Consider the following 22,600-nt stretch of genomic DNA (forward strand, 5'->3'; position numbering starts at 1 on the left):
TATATACACACACATTATTCATAGATTCCAATAGTTCAATATTGATATGTTAGAATATCCCAAACTTGAGCAAAGATAAGCCTTTTTGATGTTTCTTCATTCAAAATTACTGAAAATCAGAAGCTGAAATAAACTCCTGAGATCATTCTCTGAAATAGGGAGGTTCCCATAAATCTTGGCTCCTGGCTCATCTATCCAATTAAAAAGGTGACATCACAACACCTGTTCCAAATCCAAACACTCAGTGTTGGGAAAAGAACTTCCCTTGTCAATTAAAAATGATTTAAATACCTTCTTTATAATGCTGTTTAGTGGTTTAAACAGTTCACCAACTCCACCAGGAATCCCAAAGACTTTCCCTCCAAAGATTCCTGTAAAACAGCAATAATCAATAGAAAATCACTTGAACCCTTTAATTGTCCTCTACAATATGACCAAAAGTACCACAGCTTCAGTTTAGACATTTATTTTCCTGGCAAGCGTTCCAGCTTGATTTCATCTAGAACCCATTTATTTGTCTTTTTGGCAGTCCATGGTGCCCATAAAACTCTCCATCAAAACCATATTTTAAAGAATCTACTTCCTTCCTGTCAGCTTACTTCATGCTCCAACTTTCACACCCATGCATAGTAACAGGTAATAGTATGGCATGAGTTATCCTGATCTTGGTCACCAGTAATCATCCTTATATTGAAGAATCTTTTCTAGCTCCTTCATGGCTGCCCTTCCCAATCTTAATTTCCTTCTGATTTCTTGGTTGCAGTATCCCTATTGGTTGATGATGGCGCCAACAAATAGAAAATGTTGGACAATTTCATTGTCTGCATCATCATCCTTAAAGCTGTGTTAATTCCCCAGTACTCATTACTTTTGTCTTCTTGATGATCAGCTGTAATCCTGCTTTGGAACTTCCTGCCTGCTCAGGAACCATTTCAAGTCTTCCCTATTTTCTGTCAGTCATGTGGTGTCATCTACACATGTTAAATTGTTAATGTTCCTTCCACCAATTTTCACTCTGCCTTCATCTAAATCTAATCCATCTTTCTTTATGATACATTCTGCACACAGAGTGAAGAGATGGGGAAATAAAATACATCCTTGTCTGATACCTTTACCAATTGGAAACCATTTTGTTTCTACATATTCTGTCCTAACCGTAGCTTCTTGTCCAGAGTACAGGTTGCACATCAAAACAATCAGATGTTGTGTCACATCCATTTCTTTCAAAACCATTCAATTCCTTTCATGAACCACACAAGCAAATGTTTTTGCTGTTATCTATAAATCACAAACTGATTTTCTTCTGAAATTATATGGTATGCTCCAGTTATCATTGTCAATTTACAATATGACCTCTAGTGCCTCTTTTTGAATCCAGCTAGAACAGCTAGCTTTTTTTGATCCATATATGGTAAGATCCTTTGTTGTAAAATTTTGTGCATCGCTTTGCTTGCATGGAAAATTAATGCGATGGTCTGATAGTTGCTGCAATGTTTGACTTCTCCCTTTTTTCAGAGTTGGAATGTAGATTGAGTGTTTCCATTCTGTGGGCCACTATTCTGTTTTCCATATTTGTTGGCATATTCTTGTTAAGATTTCTATGGATTCAGTTCCTGTAGCTTGAAATAGCTCTGTTGATATCCCATCTACTTCTAGTGAAATTTATTCCAATTGCTTTGAATACAGCTTTCACTTCACTTTCTAAAATTACAAGTTCATCAAAAAATGAAGCTCTTTGAAGTAATCTGTTATGTAGTCATCTCTTCTGTGTAGTTCTTCAGTCTTTTTGTTATTTTGTCCTGATCAGATAATGTATTTTCATGTTGATCTTTCTTTCTTTCTTTCTTTTTGTCCCCCGTAGGGGATTTTTTAATTGCATTTTTCTCTAAACTACATTGAAAAAAGGGGAAGGGAAACTACATCTATGGGTGAAAGGAAAGAAAACCACTAAAAACCCAAGTATAGGAGATCATTACAAAAGTTTGTATCAGTGTTAGTCTAAATGCTAAGATTACACTGAATATGGTCAATTAAGCTATATTATTTATCTTTAAAACCATTATTTTAACTGTTTCAAGAAAATCACAAGAGCATCGTTAAAAACTTCAAGGCACAGATCAGAGTTCTTCAGCCTTCATTTTGTTTTATCTTTTCTAATCCTCAATTGATATTCTCATTTGGGGGGCTTCATGTTGATCTTTCAATTAGCCAGGGTTTGAATTTCCCTTTGATTTTCTGAATCTTGTGGAATAGATCTCTTGTTCTTTCTTTTTCGTTGTTCTCTTCTATTTCTTTGCACTGATTTTTATAACAGTTCTCTTTTTCTTTGTGAATGACACTGAAAAGCTGTATTTAGAGTTCTGTTCTATTTTTATTTCTTTTTTACTTTTGCTTCTCATCTAGCCTCAGCAGTTTTAAGAGTTTCATGAATCAACCATTGAAGCTTTTTCTTTATTTGGCTACATTAATAGTCTTTCTGCATTCTTCCTTGATAATATCTCTGGTTTCAACCCACATTTTTTCTGGTTCAGGTTCAACTGAACTTAGTAATGCAAATCTGTTCTTTACGTGTTCTTTCAAATTTTCAAGAATGTTATCTGGATTATACTTTGATGATATGATTGTTTTACCATTTTTCTTCAGCTTTATTCTGATTTTTGGTATTAATAAGTGATGGTCTGTTCCACAGTCAGCTCCTCATCTTGTTTTAAAAGAGAGAACAGAGCTCCTCCATCTTCTGTTTCTGATTATGTGATCTATTTGATTTCTTTATTGGCCATCCAGTGATGTCCATGTGTAGAATTGTCTGTTCAGTTGCCTGAAGCATCTGTTTGCAAGGAACAAAACTGTTAGACTTCACGAAATTCTGAGTCTCTCTCTCTTGCTTCATTTCACAATCCTAGTCCAGGTTTTCCAACAATATTTGATTCTGCTTTATTTCAAATAGGCTCCCTCTTTGTATATGCTTCCTTTTTCTGTAATATCTTTGGCACCCTTCTGATTTAGAGTGAGAGTTTAATGCTCTTTTTAATTCCCACTAGATTTGCACACAGCCACTCATCAAAGATCACTATATATGGACATGTGCACACAATCATGTTAACAATTCAAATATTTTGAAACAGAAGTATAGGAGACAGTGGCATGGATCATAAAATGTAGCCAAAAAAACTGGTGCTAAGATTGGTATGGAACATCTGAGCTTTAACTTCTTCAGTGTAAATCCTTGCTTTCTGTGAGCCTCAAAACCAGCTGTTTTTTCCCTTCTAAGTTCCTTCCTAAGAATATCCATGTGGTCTGTCTTGATATGCCTGGTCATGGGGAAACCACTTGTTTGCCAGGAGAAAACTACACTACGTTTGATCAGGTGAAAAGGATACACCAGGTAAGGCCTCTTTCTACATGTACTCAGATGTTTTCCAGCCTGACAAGTGAGAGGTTGTACTAAAAATTCATCTTTGAGGGCCAGAGATTCATATAGATCAGCTATGTCATGGCTGTGTCACTGTATAAATGGGGCTTTTAAGAGAAGCCCACCTATCTGTTTCTCCACTTGTTGGCCCTTTGCCTTACGGTTGCCCTGGCAGCTGAGGGGAGATTTTAGGCTACAAATGAAACCAAGTAGATGTAAGTGTTCCAGCTGACCTCTGAGTCCAATGCCAAGCTTGAATACCTGATAGTAAAAAGATTAAAATAGTAGAACTATTGAAAGCCATAGGATAGGGACCCAAAAAGAATCAAAAAGTTCCTAAATTTTTAAAGAATGGTCTTCAATTAAAAAATGGGATTTAAAGCCTGATCACATTTGAGAAAACTATTATCCTTGTGGGATGCAAAAACAGAAATATAGAACAGATAAAAACTTACATAATCAACACACTTATAGAGTCAGAAAGGCTATGACCCAGAGATATGAGATAGCTTCTTTAGAGTATGATACCAATGAGTTAGTATTTTAAATGCTTGGACCCTTGCACATATTATCGAAGAAGGGAATATATTCGATCTCCAGATTTGCAACCAGCTATGAACTGACAGCAGTTGCCTGCTCATGATCTTTCATATCCTCTTCAGATGTTGCATACATCCAAAATCTTCCTTTAGGAAACAGCTCAAGCCAGCACTGTAACACATAGCACACATTCTTTCACTTCATTCACACCTCTTTCTCTAGTTTGTCGAGTGCACTGGTCTGAACAGGAAGCCTTTCCATCTGGTTGGTATCTCCATGGGCGGAATGGTCGCTGGGGTCTACACTGCCCATTATCCATCTGAGGTCTGCTGCTTGTCTCTCCTGTGTCCAACTGGTGAGTGTTAAAATGCAGTCAAGCCAAGGGGAGCTCTGAAGCAGCTTATGCTGGAATTCAGAGGCCAAGGTGTCTGTTTCATTAGCCATAATATGGAAACAGAAACATAATCAGATATCACGGTCAACTGCAGCTACCCAAGACGATTAAAGAGAATCTCCATGTCCAGAGGAGCTGTATTTAGAGTTGCAACAGAAGCACTCTCTGAAAACAAGGGCTAAGCGACAACATGATGAGAAGGCCATCACAGGCTACTGGGGCAATGTGATCCAGCAGGGTACCTGTTATCTATTAACGCATTTCATGACGTTTTTATTCCATTGCTTCCTACAAGGAGTTTGGGGTGCATTGTTCATTATTCTCCATCCATTTTATGCTCACAACAACAGCCTCTCTGAGGGGTCATCTGAGAGAGTGTGTCACTAGGGCTGCCAACTCCAGGCTGGGAAGTTCCTGGAGATTTGGAAGTGAAACCTGGGGAGGATGAGGTTTGGGGAGGGAAGGGCCTTGATAGGTTATAAAGCCATAGGATTCCCCCTCCAAAGCAGCCGTTTTCTCCAGGGGAATTGATCTCTGTAGTTTAGAGATCATTTGTAATTACTGGAGATCTCAGGCCCCACCTGTGTTACCCAAATAGGCAGTCTCCACTTAATTTGGGGTGAATTAGCTTGGAGACAGAGTCAGAGGTGGGTAACTGGGATCTCCACCAATGTATACCAGGACTTTTCCATTTAAGAGAACTCTTGAAATAAACCTGGCAGATGTTCAACCAGAAAGGTTTTTATTAAAAAGAAAATGGAAATAAAAATGCATGAAGACACTGAAACACACACAGGAACTAACTAGGAAAAGCAGGGAGGAAGGGGAGATTTTTTTTTAGAGAAGGGCAATAATTATTACTGAACTTGAAGAGGTCTGCAGAAGCAGCAGTCGAAGAGCAAAATGGCCAGCGTTTTGGGGACGTGAAAGAGTAGACCCACAGGCAAGTGGGGGTGTGAGGAGGGATCCAAGGCGCACACACACACACACATACACACACACACAAACTGCTGGGTAGCAGGGTGCCATAGTTCTACAGCACACACACACACACATACACACACACACAAACTGCTGGGTAGCAGGGTGCCATAGTTTTAGGGCAAAACGTACCCTTAGGTTTGGGATGATATGCTTGCCAGAAGCAATGACTTTATGGCTTTAATGGAGGTGGACAAAAAGGTATGAGGGCTTGATGGCTCCACAAATACCGGATGAGAACAGCAATTCTGAAGGTGAAAGGTTTAAGTGTTGATTAATTGTCGCTTAATCAAGGTGTATTGGGTGAGGGGGAAAGAGGCAGGGGCTTTGATGGGATTTATGCTAAATGAATCAACAGGTCCTGGGCAACCCATTGTTCTAAAGTTATGCATCTCTCCAGGGCAAGGAGGGGGTAGTAGCCAGCCTCAAAACAGATTTCCCAGGCTAATGCCTGGCTGGCATTCATTTTGGTCCACTTTGGCCCAAGCAGTGCTCTGCACTAAGATATTGGGGTGAGGTATGGAGAGGTCTTTCTGCCTCTATAAGCTATAAACTCCCCCTCAGTGAGAGGAGGGGTCTGACTGCTAACACCTGGAGGCTGGCTGCCCTAAGGGTGTGACTGGTTCAAAGTCACCCAGTAAGCTTTATGACGGAGTAGGGATTTCAACCTGAATCTCCCACATCCTGGTCTGGCACTCTAACCCCTACACTTCGCACGTTCGTGTAAATATGCTTGGGATGAACAGGGTAAGAAACCATCACGAGGAAGCTACATTTTACTACACTCATCAGAGCCTTACAGCTCATAGCTCATCATGCCGGCAGCTACAAGCGTGGACGGTTTCAAGAGGGAATTGGAGAAACATATGGAGCAGAGGTCCATCAGTGGCTATTAGCCACAAGGTATAGATGGAAACTCTTGGTCTGTGGCAAGTGATGCTCTGTGTTGGTGCTGGGGGGGGGGGGGGGCGGGGGGGGGGGCTAAAATTGTGGTGGTGGGGGGGGGGGGGGGGGGACAGTGGGAGGGCGTCTAGTGTCCTGGCCCCGCTGGTGGACCTCCTGATGTCCACTGTGTGACAGAGTGTTGGACTGAATGGGTCACTGGCCTGATCCAACATTGGCTTCTCTTATGTTCTTATCTTTACAACGTCCCCAGCAATTGATGCAAATTAAAGAAGAAAAAAGAGTAGCCAAAGGCATGTACTTTCCCTGTAGACAAAATCCACTCTTCCTCCACAACACATATACACATCCATCCAAGGAAAAGTCTCTGTCCAACCAGATATACAGAGGTGGTCTTAGCCACAGGTCAGCTGGGGCCACTGGGGAAGGGCCGTTGCAGGCAGCAGCCAGCAATCCACTGTACAGCGGTCAGAGGTGGGCTCCCAACTGTTCTACAGCAGATAGCATTTGGCGGGCCACTGCTTGAGTCTCAACCAGCAGCCAGCAATCAGCTGTAGGGTGGTGGTGGGGCCTGAACACCCTGTCAGCTGCTACCTGATTCTCAGACAGCAGCTGCTCAGCAATCAGCAATCAAGGGGTGGGGCCTGAAGCCACCACAATTCCAAACGCTATGACAGCAAGGGAAGGATACTCCCTCCCTCGTCATTGTCACTTGTGGAGTTCTGGTGTCCACAGCAATCAGCTTTTGGGAGGAGGAAGGACCTCCCATATAGCTCAACTACCTGAGTCTCTGGCAATGGCTGGGGGTAATTTCCTGTAGCTTGGGGGAGCCCCTGCAGCTGACTGACACAGGCTGTCGCCTTGAAGCTGCTGCAGCCATGATTCCAGAGGTCATGTCAGATCCTCAAGCTATGGCCATCAGCTGTAGTGTGGGGACCCCCCCCCTTCCATGACCCTGCAGCTGATTGTCTCCACTGCCCTGAAGCTGGCCCACCCCATGATTCTTGGATCCCAGCCTTCACTTTTGCCCAGAGCCCTGGAATCACTAAAACTGGCCCTACAGCTGTGGCCTACCGTTCTCTTTCCTAAATTTATATTTCAGGTTACCAACTTTTTCTAGTGTGTTTCCTGTGCTTTTAACTTCTGTACCAGAAACAGAGTCAAGAAAGTGATGCTTTTCCTGGAAAAGTTAATCATATGATGGCAAAATTTTCAACTGTTCTTCATGTAGTTTGCCATTTTCCATAATTCAATAGAAATGACTTGGAGGCCTTCGAGGGGGGGGGGGGAATCCATAACCATAAATACTTCCCACCTCTGGCTGATCTGGTTTCTGCCTCCTTCTGGCATGTAGGCAGAGCTCTGCTCTCCCATAACCAAGGGTAGATAGATCTGAATCTTGTCTTCAACTTTCCCTGGAATCCTACTAAACTGTGCATTCTGTTCTCTTCTAATCCTTAGGATTGAATTACCCAAAAGATTCTGACATCATGAAGCGTGTGAAAAAGAATAGAAAAAACCACGACGTTTCTCTTGTTCCTTCGAATATACAGGAGGGAATAGAGATGTTCAGACTTGGTTTATACTATTCATGCATGGCTCCAAAACAGGTGAAAAAGTGGCATTGTAAACATGGGAAGACTGTGATGCCCTTATCCAAGTTAATTCTTGAGTTCATATTACAATGTAAAGTCGTAAGAAACACAGATCTAAATACCATCTAACTACTATGATAGCCCTTTCCAGGAATTGTCACTTCCTCTGAAAGAGGCAAGGCATATGTATTCTACACCAGTTTGGTGTAGTGGTTAAGTGCGCGGACTCTAATCTGGGAGAACTGGGTTTGATTCCCCACTCCTCCACTTGCACCTGGCTGGATGACCTTGGGCAAGCCGTAGCTCTGATAACAGCTGTTCTTGAAAAAGAGCAGTCTCTGTCAGAGCTCTCTCAGCCCCACCTACCTCATAGGGTGTCTGTTGTGGGGAGGGGAAGGGAAAGGAGTTTGTAAGCCACTCTGAGACACCTTTGGGTAGTGAAGGGCGGGGTATAAATCCAATCTTTTCTTCTTCTTCTTCTAGCTAAAGGGCATGTGTTCTGGTATGCATGCCCTGTGGCTTCAGATAACAAGTGTTGCTCCATTCAGACAAAATGGTGATCATTTATATCAGGAGAACTACATGCAGCACATTCTCTAACAACTGAAAAGAATTCTTTCATTCCTTTCCAAACTCTCATTTTCTTTCCACTGCATTTGTCAGTGTGGAAACTGTTTTACTGTTCTTAGGCCCCGGTCACACGGCAAAGTTGCCGCGGGAGAGGCACGGGAGTCCTGTGGATTTTTCGGGCGTGATCTCACCCCAACATCTGGGAAGTGCAGTGCTCCCGTGGCGAACACATGGCTCCCCGCCGAAGGTGCGGACTTAAAAACTAGTACCTACGAGGTACTAGTTTCCTGAAACCGCAGGCCAAGGGCGGGCGTCTGATCGCGTTCCTGGTGAACTTACGTGGCATCCGGCGCCCACCGCTGTTCATCTCCACAGGTTGCGCAACAGCACCCAACAGCGCATGCACACAAAGAGCGATTGTTAGTGCGATCGCGCAGCGCGCCTTCTGTGCCGTGCTGCAAGATACCCATCTGATTGGCATTTTGCCCGAACCACGGGACCTCGACTGGGATGTGTGCTCGGGCAGCCACACATTAGTTTCCTCCGGGGCAATTAGCCACGCCTCCCCCCCGATATCCGGCCCATGTGACCGGGGCCTTAGTTTTGTTTAATCTGTGAGTTGACCTGAGAGAGTCTCGTTGAAGTTCATGCAAAAAAATGCCACAACATGGCTATGAACCTTGGCTTCTCGCTGCTCTTTTACTATTGAATCGTGTCCAGACTTTGGGACACTCCTCTACTCAGTCATTCACAGTCACATCACATGACTATTAATCGGGCTAGCCTGGGCCACCCAGGTCAGGTTGTATTATTGCTGTGCCACTTCCCAGTGGCTGCTCTCTGTCTCTTAAATCCACATGCGGTCCTGTTCATGCCTCTTCTCGTATTGTCACGGCAGGACCAGGGGGCGTGACGCAAGCAAGCAAAAGTCCAGAAGCAGTCCGAGGTCAAGCCGAGCAAATCAGGCAGCGAGGTTCAAACAGGTTTAAATCGCAGTCCAAAAGCAGGGTCAGACATACCAGAGTTTCAAGTCCATAAATCACAACGATACCAGAGGAGTCAGAGATGAACGCAAAGTCAACGAAGCCGAGAGTCAAAAGCTGAGGATCAAGCCGATAATAATTCCACAAGGTCTGGAGCAGAGATGCAAGGATTCAGGTCCTGACAAACGACGTTTGCCAGCACAAATGACTGCTGGCAACAGACTTGCAGATATACAATGCTAGCCGGGAGCGAGGTCAGGATCCTGTCAATATTCAGGGCTAAGAGATCTTCTGGCAGGCATGCGTGCATTCTGTCTTCGCTCTCTCAGCTGCTGTCTCCGTACATTCCTGAGCCTGGTTACAGGTGGTGGTGAGTCTGATGACGAATTACTGGTATGCAGCAGAGACTGATCCCTTGCAGGTGTTCCCTGGGAGGCTCTATCCTCCTCACCACTTAGATAGCTTTCAGCTACAGGATCCAGTCTTTGCCTTTCTGCTGCAGTACTGTCCTCAGGAGCCTGTAAGTCCACAGGCTCCTGGCTGACAGGTGCCTCCTCAGGGGCATCAGCAAGGGCAGGCATGACATCAGCAGGGGCAGGCATGACACGTATCACATCTAGGATGAAGGGTAGGTAACTGGGGGGCACTCTAGGAAGGAACATCAGACTCCTACAGGATCTGAATTGCTCCCAGAGTTAGTGAGAGCTGTGTGTCCTCTCTCACTGTCACTGTCTCCTGTGGCCTTTGCTGTTGGTATCAGCAGTAATCCTACTATGAGCTGGGAGGAGGTTATTCCAATCCTGCTCTTATTGGTATTCCTCCTTCCTGTTCTCTGCCACATGCAGCAGTCCAGATACTTATCTTTTATGCATGGTTCCCGTGAAAGAAAAATGCAACACAGCCTCTTCTCCATCTCTTTTTCAAACTCTGAGTGAGGGGAGAGGATTGCTTGCTCAGTCTCTGTGAACAGGCATTATAGCACATTCACAAAGTTGCGCTATATACAGATTACAGATAAGAAATCGTATTTTATGTGTGCCGTGATCCTGCCCTGTACTTTCTGTGATCCAGTTCTTGTTTTTCCTCATAGCTCCTAAAGGGATTCTTTGTAGACTGGCTGCCAGACAACAATTTTTTCAGAAAATGTAAGTGCAGCTGCAAGAATGGCATGTACCTGTATGCGAAGTTGAGAGGGGTTTGTGGACACTGTGAGGGGTTGCTTAGGTTCTGAGTTCAGATCCACCCTCCACAGTGAATTCTAGGTTGTTCCATCTCCAGAAATCCCATCCCTTCTTATAATCATGTCCCACAGTACTTCTTTGGCTTCTTTCACATGTAATCCCAGCGTCACAGGAAGTGCTTCCATGTTCTACATTACAGCACTGCAGAAGTGCACATGTGAATAATACAATCAGATTGGGAGGGGCATACAGTATGTTTTCCCCCCAACTATGTAGCACCACTGATGGAGGGAGGTCCCCATATCAGAAGAAAAAATATTATTTAATGGGGGAATGTATATGCCCCCTCATGCGAGACCTGCTTAAGGCCCCTCACAGTGAGAAAACAATACAATAAATCAGAGAAACAACAAGCATATATGGCCTTGCTCACAGAGTTGTGCTACTCATACACATTTCTTTATTTTAAAGGCTACTTAGACATCTTCAGTGATGAGTCCTTGTACAGCCTTCAAGACAACATGAGCAAGATCAGGGTTCCAACACAGGTCATCTGGGGAAAAGATGACAAAGTAAGTATACTTTTCATTTATGTGCACCCCACGTCTCCAAATGTTTTGGGCATGAAAAATATGGTAATGATCCCACAACATGTTATTACATGTCTTTTTAAACATCCAGGATTTTAAAAACAAACAAACAAACCTCTTACTCAGCAAGTGTCCTGTTTTGCAGCATTTCCAAGTGAACATACACCAGTTGCTTTGGTATCCATGGAACTCCACTTAAAACCCCCTCCAAGACATGGAATATATTGGGCTTTTCCACATTCTCATTTCCCTTGTTTGTGTGTTCCTGTTGCTTCAGGGCTTTCCCCCCTGATCTGCCCATCTTGCTCCCTCTAGTGGTTGATCTAATAGTACTTCACTTTATGTTCAGTGTATCTCCCTGCAGATTTAAACTGCAGGTTTTTAAGCTGGACATAAAGTGATGTAATATCAAATAAGCCACTAGAGGGAGAAAAACACATGCATAACAGAACACCCCACCAAACAAGAGGAACACACAAGCAAGAAAAATGAGAATGCGAAAAAGCCCATTCTCTTTGGATACAGAGAACGGTGTGTCATAACATAGTTAACTTATTTTGAACAGTCTGTGGCAACTGAATCAATATATATTTTTAAAGTTCAATTTAATTTATTATAATAATTAATTACGTGATGCAGAGCTGGTATCAGCGGTCTGCAAGGTGGAGCAAATGCCTGAGGTCTTCCCAAGGAGTCCAGCTGCTGTAAAATAATTGTGTTTTTAATATTAAACAAAAAGTCCAGTGGTACCTTAGAGATTAACAACTGCCATTTGCCATTGCAAGCTGCGGTAAGGGGAAAAGATTCAGGTTTCAGACAGCTGCCAACCAGGGGCCATAAAAGCAAGAGGTTATAAAAATTCCATATCAACAATTCACATCAAACCTTGCCTCCTCCTCCCTTTCCCCATAAGATTTCACAGTATGATCTTCCTTCATATATCAGGGTCTATGAAGTACAACTGGGAACAGTAATATAAAGACGAGTTTGTTTTGGCTGGTGCATGAACTGCATCCGTTCATGAGTCAGGCAGATTTAGCCACAATGATCCATGTTTTAGTTACAGCTAGACTGGACCACTGCAATGCGCTCTACTTGGGGGTACCCTTGAAGAGTGTTTGGAGGCAGCAGCTAATGCAGAATCTTGCAGCTAGACTGCTGTTTGGAGCCGGCTATCAGGAGCATGTGACACAGATAGTACAATACCTTTATTGGCATACTAAATTTAACATGACATTTAGGATCAACATATAGAATTAAAATCCATACATAAGATAAACATAGATACATAAGATTATATAAGAATCAATTTGTAATAGCATTAGATTAGCAACAGAAATTTTGCAACCGCTCTAGTAACCCAACAATTGATTACAACATTCTTAAGATCGATTACCTGGGGTAAATTTCCGCACAGCTATTACAACAATTACACTGGCTACTGATATGCTCCTGAGCCTAGTTCAAGGTGTTAGTTTTGCACTTTAAAACCCTACATGGCTAGGAACCAGAGTATCTTCTCCCATAGGTTCCTGCCCCGGGAACTAAGATCACAGGGAGAGCCCTTGTGACTGTCCCATCCATGGAGCTCATTTGGTGGGTACAAAAGGTTGGGCCTTTTCAGGGACAGCCCAGTGATCATGGAGCCACCTCCCCAGGGACTTGTGCCGGTGGCCCCTTCACTTTTTATCGTTAGGAGCCAGTTGGAGATGGTTTTATTTAGGACATCATTTGGTTAAGTCTACTAGGAGACCTGAGTTGTGATTTTAAATTTTGGGTTTTACATTTTTAATATATTTTATGTATTTCATCTGTTGCAAGCTGCCTTGAGCTCCATGGGGAAGAACAACAGCTACAGTGTTTTAAATAAACAAATAAGTGGTAAAGGTAAAGGTAAAGGTTTCCTTGCTCGAAAGCCAGTCGAATCCGACTCTAGGGTTGCGGTGCTCATCTCCGTTTCAAAGAGCCAGCGCTGTCCGAAGACGTTTCCGTGGTCATGTGGCCGGCATGACTAAATACCAAGGCGCACGGAACGCTGTTACCTTCCCACCGAAGTGGTACCTATTTATCTACTTGCAATTTCTTGCTTTCGAACTGCTAGGTTGGCAGGAGCTGTAACTAGAGACAGGAGCTCACCCTGTCTTGCGGCACCCGGGTCTTGAACCGCTGAACTACTGACCTTCCACAGCCTGCAGTTCAGCGTCTTAACCACTTGAGCCAACTGCAAATTTCTTATGAATTTATGTTATGAATCTGAATGGGGATGATGAGGGAACAAAAAGCTGGGTTTTTTTCTAAGTGTCTTGGATTGTTTATGTGGACTTTTAAACATACTGCACTTGACAAACTGTGGGGCCCACCTGGCTTACAGTGTAGTAATATACTAAACCAGGGGTCATTTCGTAGAAAAAGAGCTAGGGGGACTTATTAGCATAACTCATTAGCATATGCCACACCCCCTGACATCACCGGAAGTGTGTCCTCCCCACAGCCGGCGGTGACCTCCAGCGGGCACCAGCAGGGAGCTCCAGGCCCCGCCCTCCCGCACCTCCCCCGGGGGGATGGCATCCCCCCGCGTCCCCCCCCAAATGACCCCTGTACTAAACCACTTTTCTCTTGAAAGCCAAGCATTTGCACTATGGCTACATCTACAGGGTGATGGTTTTTGTTTTAATTTTTAAAAAATAAAATTTCATTAAACTATAACAACAGAAAGAGAGAATGAACAAAAACATACCAAGTAAGTAAAGTGTCAAAAAAATGTACCCGTTGCATACTATCCACATAACCACAAAAACACAAGTACCAGCATTGAATTATCATGATTGTGCTTCTTGGATGACAGTTATTCTGTTTTGCTTTGATACAACCAAGAAGTCCAAATTCTGTATGATTTCTAAGCAAATTGAATGGGAAAGGGTGTGGTTAAAGAAGAAAGGGTAGAGCCAAAGGAAAGGGGCAAAATGGAAGAGGGTGTGGTTAGAGGAGAAAGGGGCCGTGCCAAAAGGGAAAGTGGACCTAGTTATACTCCATCACTCAGGGTCCACCGAAACCCAGAACTGGTCTTGATCAGATGTGTTAGTGGTAACAGCAAAGAATAGGTGTAAAAGAGACCGACTGCAGTGTATTTTGTGTCCTAATGAAACTCTGATGTAGGCATGTCTTGCTTTCCATCTTTTCCATCCTTGTTCTGGTTCTTATAAGGTGGGAACTTGGATTGTCAAGTGCTGTCTTCTCTTTGTCTTTTCTGCAGCCTATTGATATATTTAAAATATTTATGAACCTCCTTTCCCCAACAAGTGAGGCCAATGTAGTTTTTGTTAAAAACAAAACAGACCTCATACATGGATATGCTATATTTCAATTCTTTGTTCTACAGATGCTGGATGTATCCGGGGCAGAAGTTTTAGCCAAAGGTATTCCTCATGCCCAGATACATCTGCTGGAGAAATGTGGACACTTTCAACCGGTTGATTCCCCCCTGAAAACCTCTCAACTCCTCGTGGACTTCCACACTTCTTACACAAAGAATTAAAAACCGGAATAAGAACATAAGAACATAAGAGACGCCAATGTTGGATCAGGCCAAAGGCCCATCCAGTCCAACACTCTGTGTCACACAGTGGCCAGAAATACCAGTGCCATCAGGAGGTCCAGCAGTGGGGCCAGGACATTAGAAGCCCTCCCACTGTTGACCCCCCCCCCAAGCACCAAGAAGACAGAGCATCACTTGCCCCAGAGCCCCTAGCTATACCTTGTGGCTAATAGCCACTGATGGACCTCTGCTCCATATGCTTATCTAATTCCCTTTTGAAGCCGTCCATGCTTGTAGCACCCACCACTTCCTGTGGCAGTGAATTCCATGTGTTAATCACTCTTTGGGTGAAGAAATACTTCCTTTTATCCGTTCTAACCCGACCGCTCTGCAGTTTCATGGAGTGCCCACGAGTTCTTGTATTGTGAGAAAGGGAGAAAAGTACCTCTTTCTTTACCTGCTCTTTCCCATGCATAATCTTATAAACCTCGATCATGTCACCCCTCAGTCGTCTTTTCTCCAAGCTAAAGAGCCCTAAGCGCTTTAACCTTTCCTCATAGGGAAAGTGTTCCAACCCTTTTATCATTCGAGTTGCCCTTTTCTGCACTTTTTCCAAAGCTATAATATCCTTTTTAAGGTGTGGTGCCCAGAACTGCACACAGTATTCCAAATGAGGTCTCACCATTGATTTATATAGGGGCATTATTATATTGGCTGATCTGTTTTCAATACCCTTCCTAATAATCCCCAGCATAGCATTGGCCTTCTTTATTGCAGTCACACACTGTCTCGACATTTTCAGTGAGTTATCCACTACAACTCCAAGATCTCTCTCTTGCTCAGTCTCTGCCAGTTCAGACCCCATCAATGTGTATTTATATTTAGGATTTTTGGCTCCAATGTGCATCACCTTGCACTTGGCCACATTGAACCCCATTTGCCATGTTGACGCCCACTCGCCCATCCTTGACAGATCCCCTTGGAGTGCCTCACAATCCTCACTGGTTTTCACCACCCTGAACAACTTTGTATCATCCGCAAATTTAGCCACTTCACTGCTTACTCCCATCTCCAAATCATTAATGAACAAGTTAAAAAGCAGTGGACCAAGTACTGATCCCTGCGGTACCCCACTGCTTACCACCCTCCACTGAGAAAATTGCCCACCTACACTCACTCTCTGTTTTCTATGAACTAGCCAGTTTTTGATCCATAAAAGGACTTGTCCTTCTATCCCATGATTTTTGAGCTTACTTAGGAGCCTTTGATGAGGAACTTTATCAAAAGCTTTCTGGAAGTCAAGGTAAATAATATCTATTGGATCCCCCTTGTCCACATGTTTGTTCACCCCCTCAAAGAACACTAACAGGTTAGTGAGACAAGATCTTCCCTTACAGAAACCGTGCTGAGTCTGCCTCAATAGGTTTTGTTCATCTATGTGCCTACTAATTCTTTCCTTAATAATGGTTTCCACCAATTTACCCGGTATCGACGTCAGACTGACTGGCCTGTAATTTCCCGGATCTCCTCTGGAACCCTTTTTAAAGATGGGAGTGACATTAGCTACCTTCCAATCCTCAGGAATGGAGGCAGATTTTAAGGAAAGATTACATATCTTTGTCAGGAGATCTACAAGTTCACATTTGAGTTCTTTCAGAACTCTCGGATGTATGCCATCTGGGCCTGGTGATTTTTCAGTTTTTAAGTTGTCTATCAGTTTTAGGACCTCCTCTCTCGTCACCTCAATCTGACTCAGGTCTTTCAACACCCCTCCTGAAATCAGTGGTTCTGGAGTGGGCAAGCACTTCTCATCTTCCACAGTGAAGACGGAGGCAAAAAATGCATTTAGCTTCTCAGCCATTTCCCTATCATCCTTCAATACTCCTTTTACCCCTTGGTCGTCCAAGGGCCCCACTGCCTCCCTGGCTGGTTTCCTGTTTCTAATGTATTTGAAGAAAGTTTTATTGTTGGTTTTTACGTTTTTTGCTATATGCTCCTCATATTCCCTTTTTGCCTGCCTGACCTCAGACTTGCATTTTATTTGCCATAGAATTTGCCATTGGAATAAACCAAGAATCAAAAACAGCTGGGGTGTTTAATGTGACTTTGGGAAAGAGATCTTTTTTTCCTTAATGGCTTTGTAGATGTCTCTGGTGGAACAGTCCTGCTCTGGCCTGCAGGCCCCGTTCCACCCTGCCCTCCTGAGTTTTCCCCACACCTGGAGGGGCTTTTCTCTCTCTCTGTTCAACTGCCGCCACCCCCTGACCTCTGTAGGTATTGCCCCCTGGGAGGGTCAGGACTCCCAGCTTTCCTTCCAAGTTCTGAGGCCTTGCCTCTGTGTCTCCTGCTACCCAGTGGCCTTGTTACCACAGGGACCACTTAGAGCCTTGTGCACCACTAGGGGAGTAGCTACTGGCCAACTGACTGCCCTCCCCTTCCTCCTGATGCTCCTTTTAAAATAGCGTGTCCAGGGTTGTTGTTGTTGTTTTGGAAACTAGGCACCAGAACTCTCAAGAGGGAAATTAAGTTCCCAATCTGTATACTGAAAACTAATGAACTTTTAAAAATTTTAAAAACAACTTTGTCAAAGAGGTTCCAGAACTCTGTTCTGGTGCATTCCCCCAGAAAAAAATATTAATGTCCACAGTGGTGGAGGTCTATGTGGCACAGAGAACCACTACCAGAATCAAAAGTTACAAGGTAATTACTAAAAAGGAAATGTTCACAAGGATATTTTTAGCGCAGCCCCAGACTGAACAAGGGATTCAAAAGAAAAGGGTAAAATGCAGTTCCTCTGTTCCTCCCTCCATACATATCCTATCGGATGTTAAATATAAGGCAGGCTCCTTAGTTGAGAAAGTTACAGATCTTTACAGGAGTTTCATTACCTTCAAGCCCCATTCCAGTGTACAGGCTGACACATGTCAATGGCTGCCCCCCACAGATCTCAGATAAGAGTTCTGTCTGCCTCGATGGAACCATCAGTGCAGAGGTCCATCAGTGGCTATTAGCCACAAGGTATAGATAGGAACTCACAGGCTGGGGCAGGTGATGCACTGTATTCTTGGTGCTGGGGGGCAACAGTGGGAGGTCTTCTAGTGTTCTGGCCCCACTGATGGACCTCCTGATGGCACCTGGTATTTTTGGCCACTGTGTGACAGAGTGTTAGACTAGATGGGCCATTGGCCTGATCCAACATTGGCTTCTCTTATGTTCTTATGTTCTTAACCAGCACAAAAACACCCTCCTCCTTGCTCCCAGGAATTTTATTATTTCCTTCTCCTCCCAATGTTCCCTCTAAGCTGTGGAGTCTTGTGAGCAAAAATTCTTCTTTGTGAGCTGCTGGCATTAAAGTTGTGAGCGAGCGATTTGGCTGCTGCATAAATTAGTGTGCTCTGGAGCCATCCTTCCTGAGCTGAGACAAAAATATGTGAGCTGGAGGCTAAAAAAACTGTGAGCTAGCTCACACTAACTCAGCTTAGAGGGAACACTGCCTCCCACTGACCAGGTGAAGCCAGATCAAAGAAACTTTTCCTGAGGTCTCCAGGATTTTCTTTCTAGTACTTAATTCCTCTAAATCTCTGTTCTGGGTTTCTTTTGGTTTTTTTTTTTGGGGGGGGGAGCTTGACCATCCCATTGTCCCTTGCTAGACCTATTAGCTTCTCTAAAGGTGGCTGAGGTGAGGCTAGAAAGCAATTGCAGCGACTTTCCCCTCCTGCCTTTTCCCTGCCCACAGAATGCTTCATACTATGATCTGTGAACAGGTCTTCCTACAGTTTTTCATTGAACTAGACCCACAGTTGAGCAGGTGAAATGGTTTGAACCCCAACTTTTAGCCGAAAATTAAGCCAGTTGGGAAACTTGGGCCACATTCCAACTTTTATAGAAAGCTCCTACAAACACTGGCTCTTACTTCTGTTCCAGACCATCATGGGTGGAACATGTAAGGCCTGGTCATTTTAACAAAGAGAAGGGGTTTTTTTTAGACATTAGTACAGTACAAGCTAGTGGTTATATGTCAATGTTTTTTTTTTTCTGCTTTAGATCTGTATTTCCTCCAACCTGGTCCCCATCCTTTTAAATGACTTAGATTTTTTTAGTCAGAATAAAATTTATATTTATTTATTTATTACTTTGCCTTTTACCCCGCCCTCCCCGCTGAGGCAGGCTCAGGGCGGCTTACATAAAGAACCGATAGATAAAACAATAACATAAATATCAATATAAAATACATGATAAAATTAAAGTATTAGCATATCGATGGCGATGTGACTATGGTTAAGTGCATTTAGAAACATACAATCAGCGGTACATCCACTCTCGGCGGGCTCAGGCTGGCAGTAAATCAGCACAGGTCGTAGATGATGACATGCAACTCCTTACCTAAATGTGATACATTTCCCTTTTATTTTGGTCACGGAAACATGTAGATGCACCACTGAGGTAAGGGACCCAGAATGGCAGATTAAGAGTTAATCCCTCCCATCAGAATGTCTATACCTCCCCTTTTTTCCTCCACTCTAGGACCTGAGGAGTTTGCTACTCTTGAATAGGCCAATAGATGGCAGTGCAGACACCTATGGGGCATCATAGCACGCTGACTGGTATACCTTGCTTCTTGGAGTCTGTGGCAGACACTCTCCTGCCTTGGGAGGTGGAAAGGGGCCTGCCTTTGGGAAAGGAGACAATCTCTTACCTCTTGGGGTGGGTGGGTGGAAGCTTGGTGACTGTGCTCTGCCTGTCTTTCTATTGCTGAATAAATGATGCCTTTACTGTGAACCTGTTTCTGTGTTTTACTGAGCAGTCAAGGATAGAGGGAATTTCCTAACTCTGCACGATCCTGCCCTCTTGGAGTGGGCCCTGATTTCCCCCTTCCCTGCGGTGACAGAGGCTGCTGCATGGTTTGACCACCTATAAGAATTTTCCTTGCGTAGTGATGTTAACTGGTGGGCCCACCCTCTCCTGGCCATCCCTGCAGGGTAGGACAACTGCATGAAATGATCAGACACAGAATTAATCCAACGCCTTTGGAATTCTGACATAGCATGGTGGGTACAGACAGAAAATGGCTTACTTTCAGTCACACAGTGAAGATCTCTGTGCTGTGGTGGCAGCTGCTCCTGAAGTAACATTTTTAAAAATCTGCACAGCCAATCAAGTCTCTAAAGGCCAATCAGAAGCCTTGCTAGGCCAAAACTGAACCTAGATCCAACCACTTTCTAAAAACACTTGGGAGGTATTTTGGGGGCGGAGCATGCAGGAGCGCTGCTCCAGCAGCCCAGGAGCCCGCACAAATGGTGGTGGTGGCAAGCCCCACCCCCAGCTCCCCCCGCCACCAGTGCAGAAGCGCTGCGGCTCGGGGGAGGCCCAGAGAGTCCTGCCGCCGGCTTGCCCGGGCCCGCACAAAAGTGCTGTGGCTCAGGGGAGGCAGGAGAGCCCCACCGCCGACTTCCCTGACCCCCGCCGAAGCAGTAAGTAAGGGATCTGTGGGGGTGGGGGGGCTTGATGGGGGGTGGTGGGAGAGCCTGCCTCCCTCCCTTTCCCTCCTTCTTCCCTTCTCTCTTTCTTTCTTTCCCACCTTCTTCTCTTTTTTCCTCCTTTCCCTCATTCCCTCCTTCTTCCCTTCTCTCTCTTTCTTTCCCTCCTTCTTCCCTTCTCTCTTTTTATCCCCTTTCCTTCCTTCTTTCCTTCTCTTTCTTTCCTTCTTTCCTTCTCTTTCTTTCCTTCTCTCTACTCTCTCTCTTTCCTTCCCTCTTTCCTCATTCTGTGGCCCAACTCTAGTGAGAAGGGGTTTAAACTTTAAACCCCTTCTCTCTTCGCTCCCCCCCCCCCGCAGGCCAGCTGGGGTAGGGAAGGGGAGGCTTTTGAAGATGCCTCCCCCCCTTTGCTTTCCCTTCTGACATCACTTCCGGTGATGTCAGGGGGCATGGCATATGCTAATCACCTAGTAGCTCATTAGCATACCATGAACTGTGGTGGCAGTTCATCCTGAAGCAACATTTTTCAAAAATCTGCACAGCACAGTGGACACACGTGTGTGTGTTTGTGTGTGTGTGTGTGCCAGAAGATAGCCTCGCCTAGTGTGCAAAAAAAACCCTGGCACTGGCCCTGCTCAGACCGCAGTGTGGTTGTGGAGGCACTGGAGGGGTTTAATAGGTCATGATAAAGCTTCCTGGGAAGAACATGGCTATGTGATATAACAGCATGAGGCTATAAAGGCCAGGAGGAAGACAACTTTGGACTAGAGCAGTAGAAGAGGGTCAGAGAAGGAAGGAAAACAGGTAGAGATGGGAGTAAAAGGATAAGCAGTGGAGAAACGAAGCAGTGCTACAGAACTGAACAAGGAAGTCCAGGAGGGTAAGGTAGGGTAAGGTAAAATGTGGTTTGGATCCTATTACTGTTAGGTGGATCTGTAACTGGTTGACAGATCGCACCCAAAGGATGCTTGTGAATGGTTCCTCATCCCCTTGGAGAGGAGTGACAAGTGGAGTGCCTCAAGGATCTGTCCTGGGACCTGCCTTTGCTTTATCCTCAAAGTTTCTCCATTTTCATCCAATAGCAGACCTATCACTTCCTTCACCTTCTGTTTACTCCCCAAATAACTAACCCCACCTTCCTATTATTTGGGAGCTTCCCAGCCAATCATAGCTCATTCTGAGCTATGGCCTCCCTAGCAACCACTCTACAGCATTTAGCAACCTGTAGGCACTGTTCCTTGGTAACTCACCCTTCCTTCCATTTTCTAAATATGCTTTTTCCCCCTTTAACACATCATGGAGCTCTCTGTTCATCCATATCAGATTCTCTGACCTCTTATTATGTTTTCATCTTGTTGGAATGGCAAAAGCTTGCACTAACTCACAGTGAAAAAGAACACATCCTTCATTTGTTCCTTTCCTTTCCATTCCAATTCTCGTCCTCATGGAATCCTTCCCATCATCTCTCTAAATTTACTAAAATCAGCTCTACTGAAATCTGGCCCATGTGTCTGACTACAAACCCTCTTAATATAACCCCCCCCCCAAGAATTCTGATAACATATTATTGCTTCCCTCTAATCACTCGCCTCATCTCATACTCTTCCCTCATACTCTTCCTGCAAACAAATCAAGAAATTACATGACCCTGGGTGCTTGGCAGAATAAGTCTCCCAACACCCATCAGAAAAATTAAAGCCATTCATAGCCATTAGATCATACAAGAAAGGGACCCGCGGAAATCACGGGGGGGGGAGAAGTGGGGGAGCTTCATGCATAGCAGGCGGAGGAGGCCTCAAGGTTCCCCCCCCCCGCTTCGATGCGAGGCCGGGCGCAGCCGCCCGGGCCTTGCTGATTCCCCCACACACACCCGATGCGAGGTCCGGGCGGCTGCGCCCAGCCTCACATCGGAGCGGGGGGGGGGGGAACAACGCCAGTGGTCATGGGGGACCTGGCAACCCTAGGAGAACTTTTTACTGGGGGCAGCTCACAGAAGTCTCGCCTGAAAGCTATCGAGGCACACATAGCCAGGTCAGGTTTCTCCCGATGGGGTGACCAGCCTAAGTTGATGAGACTGTATCTGGGTGCAAATCAGGACCCAGAAATGCACTCAGACCACCAATCTGCATTTCCAGGCGAGTAGAATCCCCTCCAGCCTAGACCAAACCCCTAAGCGACGGCACCTCCATCTTGGCAAGAGTAAGCGTCGGTCTTTCCATCCAGGCCACCCCACCTTCCCTGTACCAGCTGAGCAAATTGTTCAAGATCAGGCACACAGCAGAGGCTGAGCTGGGCATTGGCCCGCATAGCGACACTGCCCCACCCCCCCCCCCCCGCTGCCCCCCCCTCCCCCCCCCGCCGTAACCGGGGCCTTCATTCCCCACCCCTCCCCCCTTTAGTAGGCATAGCGCATGCCCCAAAGCTCAGCTTCCTCTCCCT

At 44.9% G+C, this 22,600-nt stretch overlaps 1 protein-coding gene across 1 annotated transcript in view; it reads left to right on the forward strand.

Annotated features, from left to right (window-relative positions):
* Positions 1–14,685, forward strand: part of LOC107119591 (monoacylglycerol lipase ABHD6-like) — a 28,504-nt gene extending 13,819 nt beyond the window's left edge. The window contains exons 4-9 of the mRNA XM_015422110.1: positions 3,272–3,385; positions 4,175–4,307; positions 7,692–7,840; positions 10,469–10,523; positions 11,031–11,131; positions 14,529–14,685. Coding sequence (XP_015277596.1) covers positions 3,272–3,385; positions 4,175–4,307; positions 7,692–7,840; positions 10,469–10,523; positions 11,031–11,131; positions 14,529–14,684 — 708 coding nt within the window. The 3' untranslated portion in view covers position 14,685. The remainder of the gene's footprint in view (positions 1–3,271; positions 3,386–4,174; positions 4,308–7,691; positions 7,841–10,468; positions 10,524–11,030; positions 11,132–14,528) is intronic.
* Positions 14,686–22,600: the final 7,915 nt, after the last annotated feature.

Source organism: Gekko japonicus, unplaced genomic scaffold (genome assembly GCF_001447785.1).
Source record: "Gekko japonicus isolate JY-2015 unplaced genomic scaffold, Gekko_japonicus_V1.1 scaffold292, whole genome shotgun sequence".
Classification (NCBI taxonomy): Eukaryota; Metazoa; Chordata; class Lepidosauria; order Squamata; family Gekkonidae; genus Gekko; species Gekko japonicus.